The sequence below is a fragment of the Wasmannia auropunctata genome, unplaced genomic scaffold, assembly GCF_000956235.1.
Source record: "Wasmannia auropunctata unplaced genomic scaffold, wasmannia.A_1.0 LD335883.1, whole genome shotgun sequence".
NCBI lineage: Eukaryota > Metazoa > Arthropoda > Insecta > Hymenoptera > Formicidae > Wasmannia > Wasmannia auropunctata.
The window spans coordinates 235,845-255,770 of NW_012027007.1; the positions used below are offsets into that span (position 1 = coordinate 235,845).

Genomic DNA, 19,926 nt, shown 5'->3' on the forward strand with positions numbered 1-19,926 from the left:
GCACGAGGGAAAAGAAAACGGAAGGAACAGAAGAATAAGCGGACATGAAGATGCTTTAGTCGTGTTAAAAGAAGCATGAAATCGTTTTGATTCATGGTATATGTACCATGTAGTACCGAGACAATGGTGTATAATTCCGATTGTTCGCGGCAACAGGAACGGCTCAGACCGTGTCAATAAATTCTTTCAGTATATTTAGCATCGAGCTTCTTTATGTGTTTAAATAACAAGTCTTTTATATACGATCGTCGCAGTTAATTAATTGCATTGTACTGAGAAACACGTTCCGCAATTTTCTTCACTACGCGCTAATGTAATAATTGCGGATCGACATTGGTCCGGGACGAGAAGAAGCGTAGAGGAAGGAGGAAGCGGCAATAATGCTCGTTTACTCTCTTGTTTGACCTGGATCCAGCTTTGAGCACGATTATTAAAAGAATGAAGATGTATTTTCTTTCGATTTGTCGAAGGATCTGTAATCGGGAGAAAAGTGGCGATTAAACGGCTTCAGGGACGCCTCGTTTATGGTATTATTAATGAGCCGTCGCGTCGCGTCGCGTCGCATCGCGTCGTGTCGTGTCGTGTCGCCTTATCTTTCGAACCGGCGCGTTTCGCGGCTACTGCGCTTCCTACGTCGTGGACCCCTACTCGTCACCGTCGTCGGGAAGAAAAGCGGGGTCGGGAAGGAGCACGCGTGTGGAGGCACTATCGGGAACGTCGCAGTACCGACTGGCCAATAGCCGGTCGTGCCGAGCTCACGCCACGCTTGACGGCGGCGACGACGTCGGCGCCGTCGTGTGGATCCATTCTCCTCTTGGACGCCGTGTGCCAGCTGGGTTTTCGATCCGTCGACGCGCGCGACGACGACGACGCTCTGTTGACTTTCCTCGACTTCGTACGCCGCAAAAGAAACCGACGGCGTAATTAGCGCGAGAGGCGTACCGCGGGGGTACACCCACGGATTCGGATCAATCGGGCATTTAAATTTAACTCCGGCGTTATATGTACTACCGTGGGTGAAGGAAAACGCTCGATAGTTAAGTACAATGAATGGAATTTGGAATTTGGATTTCATCCTCGTCGATTGAGATTAATTTAAAAATATATATAATAAAATGCGCATTTTTAATTTTTCTCTAAATCTGTTGAAAAAAAATGACGTCTTTCGCAAGTCCGGATGAGGTTCCGCTTGTTAGAGAAACGTTATTATTTAAGTAAAGGAGAGGAAAAGCAGGAGAAAATGAGATAAAGATAAGGAGAAAACTTGTGTTGCACCATGTCTCGCAATCCTGGTCCGAAACATCTGCTGTTTCCGCATCCGTGTATCTTCTTTTTTTTTTTTGGCCATCTGTTCTGGTGACTGCATCAGAAACTCGTTCTTTCGCGTATTTTCTGGAAAACTAGAAGGAATAACACGTAGAGTGCTGCGCTGAAAAATAATTGCACGACAATGATATAATAATATTAATACATTTCAGCGGTGAATTAATCTTGGACTTAGGACTAATAAATTTTGTTAATTGAATTACTAAATCTGCTAAATCAGGTAAAGCCTGACCTGTAAAGGAGAAATTGCAATGTTTTACTTTGAGACCCAGACGTCTCGCATTGGACGCTCGACTGTATTTCAATTTTGTGTCGCACTGCATCTCCATCGTCGTCGTCCTGGACGACGTGTGGTGGACACGCGCGACTCGAGGGATCCTAGGATGTGGCGATGAAAAGGCAAACACAGCTGTAAAAGTTATTTATAACGGTGACGTGCAGCTTTTCGCGATCGACCGACGACACCTCTGCGCCGCGACGCCTCTCTGGTAATCCTGAGACGTCGCATGATACGCGTGCATGGATTAGGGAAACTGACGAAATGCGAAAAGTCTCCGCACGCGAGTGTGCATATCGATCGTTTTCCGTCGCGTTACTGTTGCGTGCACAGTTACGCGACGTGACCGCCGCACGAAAGCGTTTTTTCTTACCAGGTATTAAAAGTCACGATAGAGCTGTGAAAAAACTAAGCGCGCGCGTGGCACGCAACTGTATATTATGTATATACGCTTTTTCATTACGATCTGCGGATTCTTGAGCAAACGATGAAGCGATCGGTGTCACAGGTAACGAGCATACGTGCGCTCGGAAATAAATATATCGTCGCTTTTCGTGGACTCGCGGCGACGATTGTTCGGATTATTGAAGCTTATCGATCTCTTCCCGATATAACGATTGTACCTCGATGAATTTATAACGACGATACAATTTCTTCGTTCTCGGTACACCTCGTGCTCCGCGTGCTCCCGATTGTAATGCAAAAACGACACGAACTTGGCGAACGCCAAGGCAATCCGAGAAAAATTCGTTCTTTGATCGTTTTTATTTTGTTTAGTTCTAATCACCGATCGATCGATAACCGGATGAAGAGCACTAATGATTCAGGTGAAGTTACGAGTCGCGCGTGTCGCGAGTTTGCACGCGCAATCTTCGCGTTGATTGATAGCCCGCGGGTGAATCACTTGGGTTGGGGGATTAAGCTTTATCTTAGCAATGACAAAGTGCTTTCTGCGATCGTAAACAATGGACGTTCTGACACCGGCACGGAGGAACAATGGCACGTAACGCGGAGTTATTTTAAATAAATCGAGAAATGTCGGAAACGCGCGTGACAGAGAATACACGAAGAGTACTCGCTTGGAATATCAAACATAATAAAGATACGTAAAGAAATACTCTTTCTGTTATAGTGAGACAAAGAGAGAGAGAGAGAGAGAGAGAGAGAGAGAGAGAGAGAGAGAGATATGAATGAACTTCGATCAACATTTCAACTGTTGCTTATTGTTATAGATTAATGTTCATATTGATATTTAATTGATATGAATTGATATTTACGGAATATTCCTTTCGCATGAATCACCGCAATTCAGATCGACAAACCGAGCGAAATGCAAATTGCTATTGTCGAACTAAATATAGAGACGGTCGCACGCGGCCGTCGTTAAGATTGAATTTATCTGCTGGTTGGCAACCGGACATTATCTTATATACATATAATGAACCGTATCTGCGGCCGGCAAGAAAAAAAGTTTCTGAGTTCGCCTGCCGCGTTAGCCCCGGTAGGAAGATAATAATACAAAGCGTGACTTTGTACGCGCCAGATACTGATTTAAAAGGGGGTATTCCAGTCTAGAGGCCAAATTTTTATGCTATTTTTGCGAATTTTTTTAAAAGAAACTATAAAATTTTTTGGGACGGTTTTTTTCTACATATTTATACATATTTGAAGTATGTTTCAAAATATTTTTATTTAAAAATAACTATAAATAAGGGCTATATACAATATACTGAAGTCATGAAAAAAAAGATTGGTCCACGGTGCCCATAATTCCAGCTGTTCTGCTCATTTAAAACTAAAAAATTAAAGAAATTCTTAATGAGTTTGGCTATAGCTGGTTATACTAGAACATAAAAAAAAATACTAAAAATTTAAAAACTGACATTATTTTGAAAATTAAGTTTAGATTTTTGCCATTTTTTTCAATTTTAAATTTAAAAAAATGTAAAAATTGTAAAAATTTAATTGTAAAATGTTGTAAAAATGAAAAAAAGACATATTTTGACTTGATCAAGATAGGGGCTATAACCACGCATATGCTGATGATGTGTGCACAAGCCCGAATTGATTGGTTTTCGAGATATCATGGGCACCAATTTTAAAAACGTGATTTCGAGAAAAACGCGTTTAAAGTCTTTATTGTACTGATTACATAGATTGAGACCGCTCCCTATCAAGTGCTATGGCCGGTATTCATCAATCGGTTTTTATTTCAAGGCCGTTATAAGTAATGTCGCTAATACGGTTCTGTTATTGGCTTGTAACATCTTAAGACTACTTAAGACTATCTTAAATATAAGAATCGACTATGAATACCGGCCTATAACTTTGTTAATTTTGCGAATCGGGCTAAATTCTTTTCCAGACATATTTTCCATATCAAATACTTGCAAAATATTATTAAAAAAATCGATTTTTCCGCGGATCCGCTAGACTAGAATACCCCCTTAATTCGAGAACATCAGCATTGAACGTGCCTCCCGACTCCCCTTAGCGGCGCTCCTTTTTCCTTGACGATAAGCGGATAATGAATTGTACTGCAATTACTCGATCATAAATCGAGCAATATATCGCGAAAGGAGGGTAAACATGAAGACGTGACGAAGTACTTAGCGATGTAATATTTGTACTACAGACATAGACGTCGTTTTTAACAGACACACACTGCGTGACTACGAATCGTGTGACTCATAAGTTATCTTTGTGCGTCCGCGCGTTCTGTCATAATGCGTATATTAAATCGATGACCCAATTTCGAAAATAGGAACCGTCTGAAAGTCTCTCGGAGTTCACGGAGGGAAACAGCTCATCAAACATTTAAATCTCTCCTCTCGATACGAGCGACTCGCATTCACGTCCCGATTCCTCTCCTTTCGCCTTCACACCGTCAATTTGCACCTTCCCCGAGCGAGCGTCTTCCGAGCATTGTTTACAGCCGGTGTTCGCGACGTTTATGCGCACAACTCGCGATATACTGCGCATATCGGATCCGATATACGTATACCACCGACGTACGCTAGATACATACGTGTGTGCGACGCTGGCGGAACGCCAAAGGTCATCCTTGAGCATTCACTTTTCCACGCGACGCGATTGCCATTCATAGAGAGAGAGTGTGTGTGCTCTGCGGGATTAATTACTCGTTGCTCTCCCCGTCGAAACTTCTCGTCCGATGCATTCGGAATGATTAATTCGAAATCTGTCTTGTTCTTGCCGCACGATAATCGCGAAGTATTTCCCCGATCGTTCTCTTTCAACAAGGCGTACATTGTTCTGCTTCGCAGGAGGGCGAGCTTCTGGAGAAGAACACGGACTGGATTTACGAGTGGAGCTCTCGACCGGACCAGGCACCTCCAAAGTACGACAAACGAGACTTTAATTTATTAAATATAACAAATAATTGTATTTGGTTGCTATATAATTTTCGATTATTATAACCGAGTGAGCATTAGAGAAACAGTTACATGTACTCGTGTGTCATATATAGGATTTATTTTGATTTAAGAAACTTTTCTTTTACAACGAGTAACATTTGCGAATAAAATTCTTACATCCTTGGTTTTAATTGCGCTTTAGAGACTGGAAGTTTAAACACCCCTTGGGCAATAAGAGAAAAACGTACAGCATCCGCACCGCGAAGGTTGGCAAGAACGGATTGTTTTCCAAGGAGGTCATTTACACTCTATTCTTCACAAATCTTTTGTCTCTGCTCATTGGAACCGGACTAGGGTAAGACAACACTCTCGAAACGCAATATTAACATAATTTTTATCTCTGAAAGTTACGATTGCTAATTTTGATTTAAAGTTGTGTATTATTTTGAAAAAGAGTCGAAATCGAATATTTACAATCATTATTAATCTCATCTCGTATTATATTCTATTTTATCTTATCAGTATTAATCAAACCACATTAATTCTAATTGGAAATCAATACCGTATAATACAGGATTATTATAATACAATTGCACTCGTGTTTTTATACTGTCTTGGCTATGTGGTAATATAAATTTCATTGATTTTGTTACAGCGTTTTGCTCACCAGGCGGGGTTTGATGATGTCCCGCGTCGCCATTGAATGAAGGACACGATTCCGGGTGTGTCAGCATTAGGATTGTCACGGTTGAATCTGCGCTGAGAGGAAGGTTAGAAACGCAAGAAAGACTGAACAAGCCGGTGGGCGATCGAGCCTAAAAAACAGTTACACGCAGCACATAATTCGATTGTCCCGATTTATAATATTAGCACTTTGTATTATATATTAGCACTTTTACCTCCCTTTCCTCCCTCCCCTCCCCCTGTACCCCCGTCTAAACCCTTTACTGTGTACGGTGTACTTCTCAGAAATCGCGTATGCCAGATATAAATAATACGCATCATATGCTTAGGAAAAGGGAAAGCTAAAGGAAAAGGCAGAAGAGGCAGAAGAGAGGAATCTATCATATATAAACATAGAGTTGTTGAAAGGGACAGGAAAATGAACGAAACATGTCCATTTTATACCGTTTCTAATGCGTTTCTATCTGCAATAGTTTTTAGGCATAGCTTGAATAGTATTTATCAGAAATTAATTATTGTTAGAACGGAAAGAAAGGAGGCGAGATTGAGAGCGAGAGAGGAAATGTGTGTGTGTGTGTGTGAGAGAGAGAGAGAGAGAATGAGAGAGGGGGGAGAGTGAGAGAGAGAGAGAGAGAGGGAGAAAAGAAAGAAAGAAAGAAAGAATGATTGTTTATTGTGTGGGCGTGTGTCGGTGAGGAAAGATTAGCTTTTATCGATGGAAAAGGATTAGAATTTATCGATAAGAACAGGAAAGCGCTGCACAACTCGTCTTGTTTGTTACGAGTTATAGGAATCTATTGTTGCATTGCGGAGCGAGCGAGTTTTAACGTTGTGATTCGTTACGATATAAGAAAAAGGAAACGTGCGTCGTGTTCAGTAAATTCGAAACGGAAACGCGATTAAATAATAAGGCAATGTCAACCCGATTATACCCCTTTTTTTTTAATTATCGCGCGGCGATTGTGATGATCGTCATCTCGGCAGTGTGATCTATAAAACGGTAATGACAGTAGAGTTCCTACGGAAGGAAGTAACGATGCTGACGCCCACCGTCTCGATGCCGATTACGGGCGATAACCGGAAGGAGGGACCACAAGTGCGAGCGGACTTGTTTTGCGAACGTGAAAAAATTTTTTTTTCTGTGGGGCGGCGCTTTTGTATGACGTCTTATTAATCTGCGGTTTTTGTAATTTCCTTATAATAAATTCACATACGAATTCACACGCAAACAAAATGTGTTTTGTCGTCTACGTCTTCGATTTAAAACGTGACCATCGAGTACGATGCGTTTTCCGTACGTTAGGAAGCGAACGGTCAAATTTATATATTCCATTTACGAACAGATTGCAAGAATCGATTTTGATATCGATTTTAATAAAAAAAATTTATAAAATTTTTAAAGTTTTTTTTTTTTAATAAAGAGTAACTTCAAAAGATGAATCACTATTCATCGAAATCTTTAAATTTGAAGCTGATAACTTTTTTTTCGTCGACAGATAGACTTAATGCTTGGTGATTACTGGCTATATCTGTGACCATATGTTGCAGAAACGATATTTTTTATCTTGCGTGTGCTTCGAGAAGACTCGAATTCGTGTGTAAAAACGTATTTGCGAATGTGTGGTACGTACGCTACTTTTTTGTCCAGCGATAGGAATTTGACTCTTGTGAAGCGCTCTCACGCTCACGATTTTGTACTTTACGAGGGAGAAGATCGAGCGATCTAGAAATTACTAGTTTATCAGAAATATGCACAAGCGACATCGCGACATAATTAATCTTTTGAGTTTCGAGTTTAGAAATGAATATCAATTGAATGTGACAGATATTAAAAAGAAAAGCCGTGTTAGTGATTTAGATAAGCCATATTCGTACGTTTTAGGTAAAATTAAATGCACGGTAGAAACTATGGATGAATCTTTCGTTATTCGAAAAATCAACAGCACGACCCTCCTCCCCCTCCCCTCCTCCACCTTCCCGCCGATTTTACGTGGATCAATAAATTTTCTTTCTGTATTCTTAGTTAAGTCGCGTTATTTAATTTACAGTGATGATGTTCGACGTACTTTTTCATAAGCAATTATTTTGTAATTCTTGTATGTATGTCATACGCATAATAATAATCGTATTATGTACGTAGTAGTGACGTTGGTGACTTCTTATAAGCGTCGTTGGGCACTCGATTCTTCTTTCGATCGACATCCTTTCGAAAAGTTTGCCGTTGCCCTTTGCTAAAACTGAAATTTTAATTATGGGTGATTTATACGCAACGCTACGAAAAATAAAGGGTTTTATAAATTCATACTTACGACGACGTGTTTAATTTTTGTAAATATTTCGCATGTGATTTTTCCGCGTACGCGTGAATGCGATACCTTGCGACGTTGACTGCAGAAATTGAACTCTAGGCAATTTCAGCGTTATAAATAGAGCGCACCCCGACTGAAAGATGGGATTAACCTTTTCGTCTCGCAATTATCCAAGATATTGAGATAATGTTGAAAGTAAAAGAATGTACCGAACGAACTTTTCTGCGTCGGACACCGAATCGATTGACGGGATGAACGACAGCAATGTCAAGACCTTCGTGCGAATTCTACCGCTCGAGAGGCCGTGCGATTCTTGCGCGAAGATCAGTACGGACGGTAAGGTGAGATTAATGTAGATCTCTCTTTATCGTTAAACCAAGGTATTCCGGCAGTCGAGAAGAGAAAGGATTATACTACGCCAGCGTGTGTCTCTCGAAGATTTGCCGTCTTCTTACTGTTATTATTATTGCTTCATTGAGATGTCTCGTTTCGACACATTCGTCAATTAATGCATTATATATTCATTACATTATTATAATGTCGCCACTTAGACGATATACGTGAGATGCTTGCAAGATCTACGACGGCAAGACGAACGATCAAGGTGTCCCGTTTATTGGGCCTTTCGTATCGATGGGATATTTCACGAGATGTCCCAGGATAAAGTGTACTGCGCTACCGCGAAAGACTTTGTAGAAAAGTATCGATTGAAATTGAAAGTTATATGATGATATTCCATAATGTGTCAGCGATATAATTAATTTGAAATTGTTTATATTAATTTGATGTTGTCAAATGTAATAAAATTATTAAAATTAATTTTTAAAAGCACAATTAACGTCCACCACATGTGGCGAACTACCAATATTATATTGATAGCGTATGAAGATCAATAAAAATGTATTTTATTAATTTCTTAAGTTAAAATGATTTTAAATTGTAATTAAATGAAATATTTAGATTAATTATTAAGAATTAGCATAATTTTGTGTATTTCATCAGGAAGAGTAGAACACAGAACAGAAGAACACAGTTATATTAATTGATAATTAATAATACTTAGCTGATATCGCTAATAAGGTATATGGAATATCATGCAACGTTTATAAAAATAATCAAACGTGTTTAACATACGCAATGAGGAAATAATTTTAGAGCTTTAGACGGCGTGCATTGCGTATTGATCGGCTACGGACAAACCGGATCCGGAAAGAGTTTTACTATCGGCGGTCTCAGAAACAATTGGGAAGTACGCTTCTGTCTTGCAATATCTTATTCGGACTATCATTCAATTAATTATTTTGATCGCGTCACTCGTTGATTTAGCATAGAGGAATAGTCCCGCGACTCTTGTCCGACATGTTTACGGAAAAGGCAAATCGAAAGAAAATCAGCGACATACGCTATCGTTTAAGTTTCATTGAGCTGAGAGGTAAAAATGTAATCGATCTTCTCACGCAAAAACGACGGGTCTTTAACGTCAACGAGCATGTCTTTAAGGTACCGTGGTATGGAACTATGAAAATTCTGCAATTGGTTTTTCGTAGAAATTTATTCATATCTTTATTAAATTTTTGGATAGCTTCCAATTTTGCGTCGCAAAAGAATAATGTTACATTAGGAAATAGTTACTTCTACGATTCCCCGGAACTCTTACATTTATCTAAAGTGTCTAATCAGGTTTTGTTCTACATATACGTGCTGAAATTGACACAGTTATGATTCCAGAATGTAACTATAGTGGATATAGAGAGTGAGGAGGAGACACTGAGAAAAATACTTGAAGGAGAAGGCAGGAGATTGATTGTGAAAGGCACAATGTATTCGGTATCACATTTGAGTACTGCTGTGATCACTATCTATATTTCAAACGCAAGTCTGATAAAATCGCAAGCTATCGTAACGACAGGAAAAGTAATTTGAGTCCGACAACTTTAAAAATAATTATTAAAACTTCCCGTATATAAAATAATCTCGTATAATAATTTTTAGATTGCTAGGAAACACTTTTTTTGTATTGCTTTACTAAAGTATCATAATATTTTAAATGTTATGTTTAAATATTGAAGCTAAACAGCATATAAAATTATTATTTGACATATAGATACAAATCAAATATAACGTTTAAATATACTAATTTAGGGGTATCTCGAAAAAAAATTACGATTTTTAGATATGTATCGTTGAGATGGCTGGAACTGGTACGGTGGGAAAATCGAGTTGCTGGAAAACAGCAGCCGATTTAGGTATGGCGAATTTAATGAAAATACAGCTGGAACAATATTTCCTGCATCTTAGAAAACCAAATATGTGCACATACAGCGTTGTTCGCTCAAGTAATTTGCTGAAGCTACTAAGTGACACTCTCACAGTCACATCCATTATTCGGTAATTATATAATGGATATAAATTTGAAATAGCACAAATTTTCTTATGTTAATTTAAATTAAATTTATCTTTCTTCCTTATTGTATATAAATTAAATATTAAATAAAAAAACGCGATTTCATAATATTTAATAAAAATAATAAATATAAATTTTGCTTTTTAATAATAATTTAAATTTTAATATTTTCCATTAAATTATATAAATTAGATTTAAAATTTACTTATAACATTTTGCTTGATTAATTAAAATTCAGACGTTTTACTCGTCAGCTTCATATCTCACGTTCGCATCACGAGAGAGGATCTCGACGTCACTTTGTCGACCATGCGATTGACCGCTGAAATCGCAAAACTCAAACCGATCAAGACAATACGTCACATTCAGCCGCAGAAGGAGTTTGTCGTGCAGCAGCTACGGGAGCAAGTAAACACCTTGAAGAAAGAGCTGGAACTGAATGATATGTTTTTACATCAGGAAGCATTGCCGAACATATCGAAATTTAGACTTGAGCAGATTACCCGAGACATTATAAACTTTTTACGAGGTTTCATTTCGGAATTAACGCTCTTCAATGTTACCCAGGCGCGAATATTGGTGAACGTCGTTAAACAATTATACGACAAGTTCGTTCTCGATATTTTACATGTTTGATCAGATTTTTAATTTAAACTTGCACATTATATTTTAGTTAATTTTAATCAAAGATTAACTGCGAGAAAGAGTGAATATTACAGAGTGAATATTTTTTTGCAACTGTTCTATGTATTTGTAATATTTAATATAATTTTTTTCAACGTATGTTTTTCGAATTCATCAACGATAAAAAGAAATTAATTTAATAATTGTAAAATTGGATAAAAATAATGGAAATTTCGATTTTTCTCGAATCATTCTAGATTACTCGCGAAAGAAGTTGAAGTAGAAAAGTTAAAGGAAGCGTTTAACAACGTGATAAGTACGCTGTCGCAATCAGATGCTGTTTTGACATCATCGTCATTGATTTAACTATGTCAAAACGGTGTATAATTTTATAAATGTAATTTACAAATCTTATATTGTGTCTATATCTTATTAATATTCTCTTTACTTTTATAATGTTTTTCATATGTTAATAAAGATAAGATCGACGATAAAATAAAATAAATTATCTATTTATTCATGATCAGGCAGAAATGATCGATCTATAGACGTCGGCACTCGACGTCTATAGACCGATTATTTCTGCCTAAGTATTGTAAGCTACGCATTATTACGTACTGAATTATATTATAAGACATTGCAGCAATTAATTGATAATTTGCAAAAAATTGCACGTTTGTAAAGAAAAGAATTGTAATATCAAAAATTTCAATATCGGCAGAAAACCGCTATATACGCATATACTATGGTATAGAAAAAAGTAAAGATTTTACATAAATATTTTATCTATCATTACGTGCACTAATCATAGAAACAAATACGACTGATGATGTCGTAATTTTTTGAATTAATAATTTCGAGGATAGATATTGGTTCTTTGAAGATCAGATTTTCAAATCTTGTCAATGTTTCATCGGAAAGAAAGCTGTTATTTTCCACAAATACCGCTCGACTTTCGAACGGGTAAACATACAGTTTAAATACATAGATAAACATTCCGGATTAATTCCGAACGTGACGGATTCCTGAAGTGATCAATTCGTCGTTGTCGTTGTCACGATCATCTCATCCCAGGTTTCCGCTGGACGGTCTGTGTACACATCCGCATACATCCACGTGTCGTGTCTCGCGTCTCAACTGCAATTATTATTTTGCATTTCTTTAAATCACTTTAGAGGCACTCATGTTTTGTACGTGCGATCGCTGTATATTTGCTCAGGTGAAAAACTCGATTGCACAAACGCATCAAGTTTATTTTTATCTGCACAGGTTTGTTCTCTACCATCGTTTACATTCTCTCTAGATCAGTCTTGTTTTAATCTACTCCAGATTTATAATTCGAAATTTTTTAATCGGTTGTATAACATAAAAAATATTTGCAGAATTGGAACTAATATACGTATAGCCATATATCAATTAGAGAGTAATAATAATATTTATAAGAATAATATTATTTTTACAAAAATGGAGATATTTAATTTTTAATAATCAACAATGTATCATTTAAAACGTTAAACATTTATTTAGACATATTTGCGTAGTGTATAGAAATTATCCTTTTATTTTTTTACTTTAATTCAGTGCATTTATTTATTTTGTTTATTAAAATAAAGAAGTATAAACGCTCTGAAGAAACCTTATTAGAAATTAACAATTCATAAGTTTTTATTAACAGTAAAGAATTCGCTTTAATTTCGTTAAGATTCTGGAAAGAAATACATGCGATTTTCTTCAATATACTTTGTACAAATTGAAAATTGCGAACATCAGATATCTTAATTATAATAATTACGTTTTATTTAAGGATTTTGATGCTCTTAGAAAAGGAAGTGTATCGAGTTAATAAAATTGTCAAGTGTGAAAAGCTTTGCGTGAGTATCGTTACAAATAACAATGACAAGTACTAACAAATTGAAGAATGCCTGCGAACATTTATAATCAATTTTTTTATGTTATCCGGATTAATTAGATGCCATGCCGAACGAAGGATGTTAGACATTTTCTAAGCGAAGGCCAGATTTATCTGAACATGACGAATATTTTGCACGAGCGCAATCAGAAAATGTCCAAGATGTTTGCAATTATGTTAAAGGCCATGGACATTTACTCGAGGGTGAGATATAGCTCCTAACCCATTTCCGTATGCAAAAGATAGAGAAATTAAAGTAGAAAAAACTCGAAAGTTGTTATTAATCTATAAAATTCCGAATTTTTTATTTTTTACAATTTGGGTGACTTCTAACGCTAAATTCCTCTTGAATATAAAATGTTGCAACTGCATTTTTGAACATTTTTATTTTATGCTTTAATAATATTTTCCACGCCTTTAAAAGAATAAAAAGTATAACTTTCTAATCCATGTTTCTTTTGCAAGATCATGTAAACTATTGTATAAATAATTCCTTCGCAAAACTATAATTTTATGATTATTTTTTCATTTAAAGACCGATTTTCCGAAATTTATCTTTGAAATTATTGATTTTATTCAAAAAATTGACGATATCGTCAATCTCATTTGTTTCCAATAATTAATGTAAGTTTTGTGCCGTTCAAATTTTCCTCGTTCAATAATTACAATGTATAATGGCATATCGCACGTAGCTGAAGGTGCACCTGCGGGACCAGGTATTCGAGAGTGGCTGGAAGAGAGATGAGGAACAGTTTGATGAGGGATCGAGCACTTTTAGCGAGGAGGAAGATGATGATTGGGCTTTCGAGAATTTAATACCTGTGTACGATGACTTTGAGCTGGTAAATTTCGATTTCGAAGAAGACGATTTGTGCGGACATATTGATGTTTGCTTCTATTGTCTTGCCGAGGTGTACCATCGCAAGTTCTTGTTGGCGAACATCGAGTCGCTGATTACGAGAATCAAGAGTCTATGGGTTGCGTTCACCGGTAACACCTCGGCATTGTACGTCATGTTGTATCACACGCTGAGAGACTATTGCAAGAGGGTGAGATTGTTTCTGCACGATAACAGGGGAATCACGGAATCGAAGCGGGAGAGATCGTCGCGAGCCCTCGATAACCGCCACAAATACGATCTCCTAGAACGATTGCTGGCGCGTGTTAGCAAGGTACATTTCCTAATCTACATTATGAGTTGTTTAAATTAAAAACGAAAGTAAGCTGGATTAAGCGAAATTCAAGTTACCAAGAAATAACGTTCTCTGATTTATCCGCAAACGTCGCGATAAATTCAGGAATAAAAACCGTCGATTATCAGTAAAGCAACTCCTCATCGACACGCCTTTTTTTAAACTGCTTTATTTAATTTATTCTTAAAAAGAACTAAAAAATATGTCTTTTTCCGTTTTACAAATATCTGAATATTTAAAATTATCGAGTGTAAAACGTATTTTACTTTCATGTCTGTTATACTATTTAGGAGCAGGAAAATGTTGCAAAGTACGTGGATATGACATTCAAGGAAGAGAGTGGAAAGTCTAGCAATTAATGATATGGTACTCTTTATCACAATGTCTCGTACAAGAAGACACAAGACTTGTGGAATATATATAAGCTAGATAATATTTAAAATGTTTAAATTGATAATATTTTATATTTATTATAGTTGTGTTTTTTGTAATATATGTTTTTCGCATACGCATGAAAATATATGTTAATTTTCCATCATTTCATTTTCCTTCCATTTTCTATTCATTCGTTGGACTCGTTCTCGAAATCACTTCTGATAATTTAATAGACGAATCTATTGTCGAATTTGTCATATTTATCGGGCATTCGAATCTCAAGGAGAGCATGTATTTTATACAAAGATAGGCGATTTGAAAGGAAAAAAGAGTCTTTCTCGCATGTCCCTTATTACGACCTTCGAATGGGTAAACACAAAGATGAAATGATGAAGTTTGGGTAAATATTTCGTGTAAGGCTTCAGATCACACTTTAAACGATACACGAGAAGATTAATAACGTTATCGCGCTGTCACGACTGTTTTAACTCCTGGTTTCTTTAAAAAGTTACACCTTCCGTTATACCTTCACACGTGTAATATTCATACGAACGGTGGCTATTTCGCATTTCTTTTGCACCGGGAAACAGGTACGCAATCATGGTCTATGCTTTTTGCACGCGATTAAACACAGCGATCGAGGTAGAACGAGCGCGCGCAATTCATGCTAATCTGAAAAGGTTTGTGTTACTTTTTAATGTTGATACTTGCTTATCTGTAATAATTAAATTGCGTAAATCCATATGATTCCTTTATATAATTTGTAATGGAATTTGCAATAATATTCTGTATACACAAATTCATGTAGAATATATCGGTATGTTGAAGAAATTTTATGAAATACGTGAGATAGTATATAAATTTTTATTATATTTATTAGAAACTAAAAAGCTTTCATTAATTTTGTATAAATATCTTCGAGAAAGTGAGATTATATAAGAGCGACATATTTTATCGAAATAATTATAAATTGTGTAATTATGCTGAAATTTTATAATTATTGTTAGAAGTGATTTTTAGAGCTATATGTATTATTCTTTTTTTTTGTTTTATTTAAGCATATTTATACTCCTAGAGGTGGAACAATCTCAGGTTTGCAGAGCTGAGAAAAATAAAAATCTTCGTGTAAGTACCTATTGCTGCAAATAACAGTATAACGAATAGTAGACATATTAAATTACGTTTAACACTTATATTTTTGAATTTTAGTTACCAAATAAACCAAATTTCGATCGTTTTCTACTTGAGGGTATAGGATATCTGAGGATGGCAAAAAATTTCAACAGTTGGATCTTGCCGAACGGCAAGAAGAGTAGGATTTTGCGAAACATTTTGAACACTCTGGGAAGGGTAAGACATTCAAGACAGATTTAATTCAAATTTGTCTTTTATGAAAGATATTGCAACTTACAATTAGAAATAAAGAAAAACTGCAAGAATATATCACTGTATAAAATTACAAAATTTTTAACAGAGCATTATTTTTAAATTTCATAAAGAAGTATTGTAGTAGCATTTCTTTTGATCTACAATTACATTTCTATACATTAATTTTGTAAATTTATAATTGTAATTATAATTATTTTTTAATGACATTTTAGTAAAAAATAAACAATCTTAAAGAAATATCGCCGTTCTAATCATTCTCTTTTCAGAAAGTAAAAGCTTTTCTACAAATAATTTGTTTTGCTGTTTCACAGTTGCAGTATTTTTTGTAGTACATACACCGGCTTTCTTTCCTTTCTTGAACACTAAAAAAAAATTCTTCTAAATTCTTCGTGATTACTAACGCGTTGTTTCATTTCAAATGTAGGTACGATTTCAATATAAAAGAATGATACGTATGCGTGAGCTACTTCTTGCCGGAATAATAGATAATAGAATTCGGGAAGATATTGTCTTTGGTTTGGACAATGTGTTTCAAGTGACCGACCAGCTCAGAACTGATTCGACCGTAGGCGAGTACGACTTAGACGAGTACGAAGTAATTGAATTTTACGATTGGCAAAGCGAGAGGAAAACACGCACTTATTTGCTGAATAAGATCAACTTGCTAATTGACAAAATTAACTATGCAATTATCAAGAGATATTTGACTCTGTATTCTACGCTGCAGAAATATTGCAAGAAAGCAACGCAATTTTTGCGCAACAATAGGAAAATTCTGCAATCAAGCAATCTTCGAAAGCGGAATTCGTGCTGCAAATATCATTTTTTAAAGCAATTAATTGCCTGTTGCCATCATGTTTTATCGCTAAATCAATTAAATGATGGTAAGGACTAAGAAACACATGACTTGAACCATATAATTCTATTTTTAATGTATTTTAATTTATCCGTATCCACAGTAATAATGTTAATATTATACCTATACCTTTTTACTCTTTTTGATGAAGCGAACTTTTTGTAATATTTTTGTTCAAATTGTGTTGTATAACTCATTTTCAGTTTAAAAAAAGTTTTTTTAAAATTATTATCAACGTACCGATCAATAAGATATAAATGCGCATGAATGCAACGTAATTTTTTGTCGGACTTGCATTTATGACATGTATTTGACTTTCTTATTTTTTACTATCTAAAAAGAAAGATATTCGAAATAAGACATGTGACGAAAAAATGGAAATTGTACATTTATATACATTTATATACATTTATACGTAATAATTCATAATACTGCTTGCAAAATAAAAAAATTTCAATCAATTAATTATTTATACAATGATTACAATTATTTAACAATATACAGGGTATTGGAAAAGTGCCGAGACTCCGCTATTTATAGCAACACAGATTAATTTTTTTAATGCGTTATGTATTAACGCATTAATGCAACTCTCGCTGAGCATAAATCCATGGAAACAATTATCTCGCGGATATCTCGAATCCTCAGAGATACTCTATTCAAGGCTAGAAAATATAATATGCTTTCATATTCAGCACGCTTTATTTTATATTGTAGAAAAAATTTGTTTCATTTTGCTTTGTAACTTGAAGATTGTTAGATTAATTATTTTATCTCTTTAATTAGAAACGTGTTAGACATTTTAATTATAATTTATTGGTTAAGTTTAATGTATACTTTGTAATAATATAACTATAATTTTGCAATATAATTTTAGCTCATACGCATTTTATATAAAAAGCTAAACGTAATATCGTGTAAAGAATTCAGAAATTAAAGTTTCTGCGTTCCTCTCGAGAATGAGTATATATGTATGTATCAAGTCATTAAATCTTAAACTGCATTATCAGCTGCAGATGTCGCTGACAGTGACAGTGACAGTGTATAGTGACAGTGATACGATTCAATGATTCCAAAGAACACGTTATTCTACGTTATCTGGAGTCTTTACGTAGTCATCTATTTGCATGATCGTAGTCTCAGATGTGACAGTGTATCGATCGTATCTCGAACTCCTTCCGCGATAGTGTGAAGCTTTTTTTGCTTATTATCATCATGATGGCAAACGAACAAAATTACAGCGACAGCGTGGTGCATAATGTCCCGCAAGAGCTGACTAGTGAGGATAAAAAATATGCGGCGGCATATTTGAACGAAACTGATGAAACTAGAGAAAACGCCGTCGCGGAAATTAGACGCTGGAGCGAGGACGAACTGCGCATACGAATCTGTAATAATGACGATGATCTCACGCGTTGCAATATCATTCAAAATATGTTGAAATTCAATTACGGTTTATTATTTCCGGAGCAATAATACGCAAAATTTAGCCTTTAATCGGCGCGATGTTAAATTCGATATCTTGTACTTGAATTCATTCTTTATCACGCAAAAAGAAAAGACGAAAATTATATATACATATAATGTAACAAAGTGTGTGTTTGACTTCTTTACTGAAAACAAAAACAATTAGCAGTGATCTAACATCGAGTTTCGATAAGTAAAAAATAAATGAAGAAAAAAAATGAAAAATCAATAAAAAATATATATCAAAAAGTTCGTAATCGTCCTATTGCATTTCGCAATTTTCTGAACAATTTTTGGATTGACTTAGTATTATTTCTCCTTCTAATTAAGAAAGCAAGAAAGTGTGCTTATAATCCATTTAGATATTAAACATTTCTTAAAATCATATATGTTGTTCTATAAAAGTACACATTTAGGAAAATACTATTTAATTTGTAATAACTATAACAGATCTAGCACTGCATTAATAGCTTTTTATTTGGAGGTAATTTTTAATTTGTATACAGATGATTTCCTTATTCTGCGATTCTTAAGAGTCTGCAAGTTTAATTTGGAGAAAACTAAGATTAGGATACAAAACTATTATAAGCAGCAATCCGACTTACCGGAATGGCGCATGAATAAGGATCCGTTTCAACAGGAACTACAGGAACTACTTGATTTGGGGTAACAATCACTATTTTTAGAACATAAAAATGTATAATTTAAATAAAATCTTTCTTTTCTATTTTATTAATAATGGCAAATAATGTCTTAGATTATCCAACTTAAAATGATATTTACCATAAAGTATTTTACAAATTTTTAAACAGTAATAATTATTACTTCCAATTTTTCTTTTATAAAAGAGCGATTATAACATTGCAATTAACAGCACTTTATATTGACAAAGCTCAATTCTTTTACATATTAATTTATATTTATTATAATAAATACAAGTTTAATAATTTTAATTTAATAATTTTAATTTGATAACAATGGGGATCCATAGTGAGTATTTTTCTATTTAAGGTAGATACAATACAAAATTTTATAAATTATAATAGCTTTAATTATAATGACATATTGTTTTTAAATTTTAAATTTTTTGTTAACTTTTATGTTATATTTGAAATTATTGTTTTTTTATATTATTTTTAAGTTATATTTTAGTAAAAATATTTAATTAAAAATTTTTTGACACAAGTAGATATGTATCGCTGTAAATACTGTAAAATTAAAATTAACTTCTACGAAGAATTATGAATTATTTCGTTTACATTTAGGTTGTTTTTACCTCTGCGGAAACTGGATAGTCGAGGAAGATTGATTCTCATCGCACGCGCTACTCGTTATAATCCGACAATACACAAACTATCGAACTTTATTAAGGTAAAAATTAGAGTAGTAAATAAATTAATTAATTAGTAAATAAATTAACGCTTAAATTATATTTTTGTGACTGATGTTATGATAAAATATTTCCCATTGTTTCTCGATGAATTTATTTCAGATCGGTTTCATGATGGTAGAGTTAGCGATGAAGAACAACGCCACAGCATCTATATATGGTTGCGCATCGTTCATTGACGTGGTCAATCCAACAATACGTCACATAACTCAATTTCGACCCTCCACATTAATGAATATAGTACACACATGGCAAAACTGCTATCCTATACGGATGCAATCGATTAACATTATCAACGCGCCAACATTTTTTGATGTTATTATCAGGATTATGAAATCTTTCATGACGG

General features: G+C 34.9%; 5 protein-coding genes across 7 annotated transcripts in view; all 5 read left to right on the forward strand.

The window, feature by feature from the left end:
* The window catches only part of LOC105455716 (BCL2/adenovirus E1B 19 kDa protein-interacting protein 3), a 29,177-nt gene extending 21,214 nt beyond the window's left edge, over window positions 1-7,963 (forward strand). The window contains exons 4-6 of the mRNA XM_011699245.1: window positions 4,888-4,961; window positions 5,180-5,332; window positions 5,633-7,963. Of these exons, the coding sequence (XP_011697547.1) occupies window positions 4,888-4,961; window positions 5,180-5,332; window positions 5,633-5,684 (279 nt within the window). The 3' untranslated portion in view covers window positions 5,685-7,963. The remainder of the gene's footprint in view (window positions 1-4,887; window positions 4,962-5,179; window positions 5,333-5,632) is intronic.
* Window positions 7,964-8,030: 67 nt separating this feature from the next.
* Window positions 8,031-11,452, forward strand: LOC105455714 (kinesin-like protein KIF9). Of its 2 annotated transcripts, none has more exons than XM_011699242.1 (8): window positions 8,031-8,311; window positions 8,522-8,670; window positions 9,126-9,219; window positions 9,297-9,470; window positions 9,699-9,884; window positions 10,144-10,358; window positions 10,629-10,982; window positions 11,256-11,452. In XM_011699242.1, exons 1-8 carry the CDS (start codon window positions 8,174-8,176, stop codon window positions 11,362-11,364), a joined length of 1,419 nt encoding a protein of 472 aa, XP_011697544.1. In that variant the 5' UTR covers window positions 8,031-8,173; the 3' UTR covers window positions 11,365-11,452. The 2 variants fall into 2 exon arrangements, with proteins under 2 accessions (XP_011697544.1, XP_011697545.1); XM_011699243.1 differs by having other exon boundaries at window positions 8,031-8,306.
* Window positions 11,453-11,978: 526 nt separating this feature from the next.
* LOC105455717 lies at window positions 11,979-14,570 on the forward strand. Of its 2 annotated transcripts, none has more exons than XM_011699246.1 (5): window positions 11,979-12,267; window positions 12,803-12,869; window positions 12,968-13,111; window positions 13,600-14,079; window positions 14,391-14,570. In XM_011699246.1, exons 1-5 carry the CDS (start codon window positions 12,182-12,184, stop codon window positions 14,457-14,459), a joined length of 846 nt encoding a protein of 281 aa, XP_011697548.1. In that variant the 5' UTR covers window positions 11,979-12,181; the 3' UTR covers window positions 14,460-14,570. The 2 variants fall into 2 exon arrangements, with proteins under 2 accessions (XP_011697548.1, XP_011697549.1); XM_011699247.1 differs by having other exon boundaries at window positions 11,979-12,217.
* Window positions 14,571-14,909: 339 nt separating this feature from the next.
* LOC105455718 lies at window positions 14,910-17,146 on the forward strand. The gene is made up of 4 exons (XM_011699248.1): window positions 14,910-15,155; window positions 15,534-15,600; window positions 15,685-15,825; window positions 16,289-17,146. The coding sequence occupies exons 1-4, from the start codon at window positions 15,076-15,078 to the stop codon at window positions 16,757-16,759; spliced, it is 759 nt and encodes a 252-aa protein (XP_011697550.1). The 5' UTR covers window positions 14,910-15,075; the 3' UTR covers window positions 16,760-17,146.
* Window positions 17,147-17,763: 617 nt separating this feature from the next.
* On the forward strand, window positions 17,764-19,925 carry LOC105455720 (alpha-tocopherol transfer protein-like; the record flags this gene model as incomplete). Its single annotated transcript, XM_011699250.1, has 4 exons — window positions 17,764-18,110; window positions 18,694-18,853; window positions 19,453-19,558; window positions 19,680-19,925. Coding segments are annotated over exons 1-4 (687 nt in total), but the record flags the coding sequence as incomplete, so codon positions are not given.
* Window position 19,926: the final 1 nt, after the last annotated feature.

Excerpts from the sequence above, each read along its gene's own strand:
- LOC105455714 (XM_011699242.1), top strand. The coding sequence starts at position 8,174 with ATGTACCGAACGAACTTTTCTGCGTCGGACACCGAATCGATTGACGGG. Across the intron at positions 8,671-9,125 it reads GCGAAAGACTTTGTAGAAAA|AGCTTTAGACGGCGTGCATT; the intron begins GTATCGATTGAA and ends AAATAATTTTAG. Across the intron at positions 10,983-11,255 it reads GTTAAACAATTATACGACAA|ATTACTCGCGAAAGAAGTTG; the intron begins GTTCGTTCTCGA and ends GAATCATTCTAG.
- LOC105455717 (XM_011699246.1), top strand. The coding sequence starts at position 12,182 with ATGTTTTGTACGTGCGATCGCTGTATATTTGCTCAGGTGAAAAACTCG. Across the intron at positions 13,112-13,599 it reads CCATGGACATTTACTCGAGG|CTGAAGGTGCACCTGCGGGA; the intron begins GTGAGATATAGC and ends TATCGCACGTAG. Across the intron at positions 14,080-14,390 it reads TGCTGGCGCGTGTTAGCAAG|GAGCAGGAAAATGTTGCAAA; the intron begins GTACATTTCCTA and ends TATACTATTTAG.
- LOC105455718 (XM_011699248.1), top strand. The coding sequence starts at position 15,076 with ATGGTCTATGCTTTTTGCACGCGATTAAACACAGCGATCGAGGTAGAA. Across the intron at positions 15,601-15,684 it reads AGAAAAATAAAAATCTTCGT|TTACCAAATAAACCAAATTT; the intron begins GTAAGTACCTAT and ends TTTGAATTTTAG. Across the intron at positions 15,826-16,288 it reads TTTTGAACACTCTGGGAAGG|GTACGATTTCAATATAAAAG; the intron begins GTAAGACATTCA and ends TTTCAAATGTAG.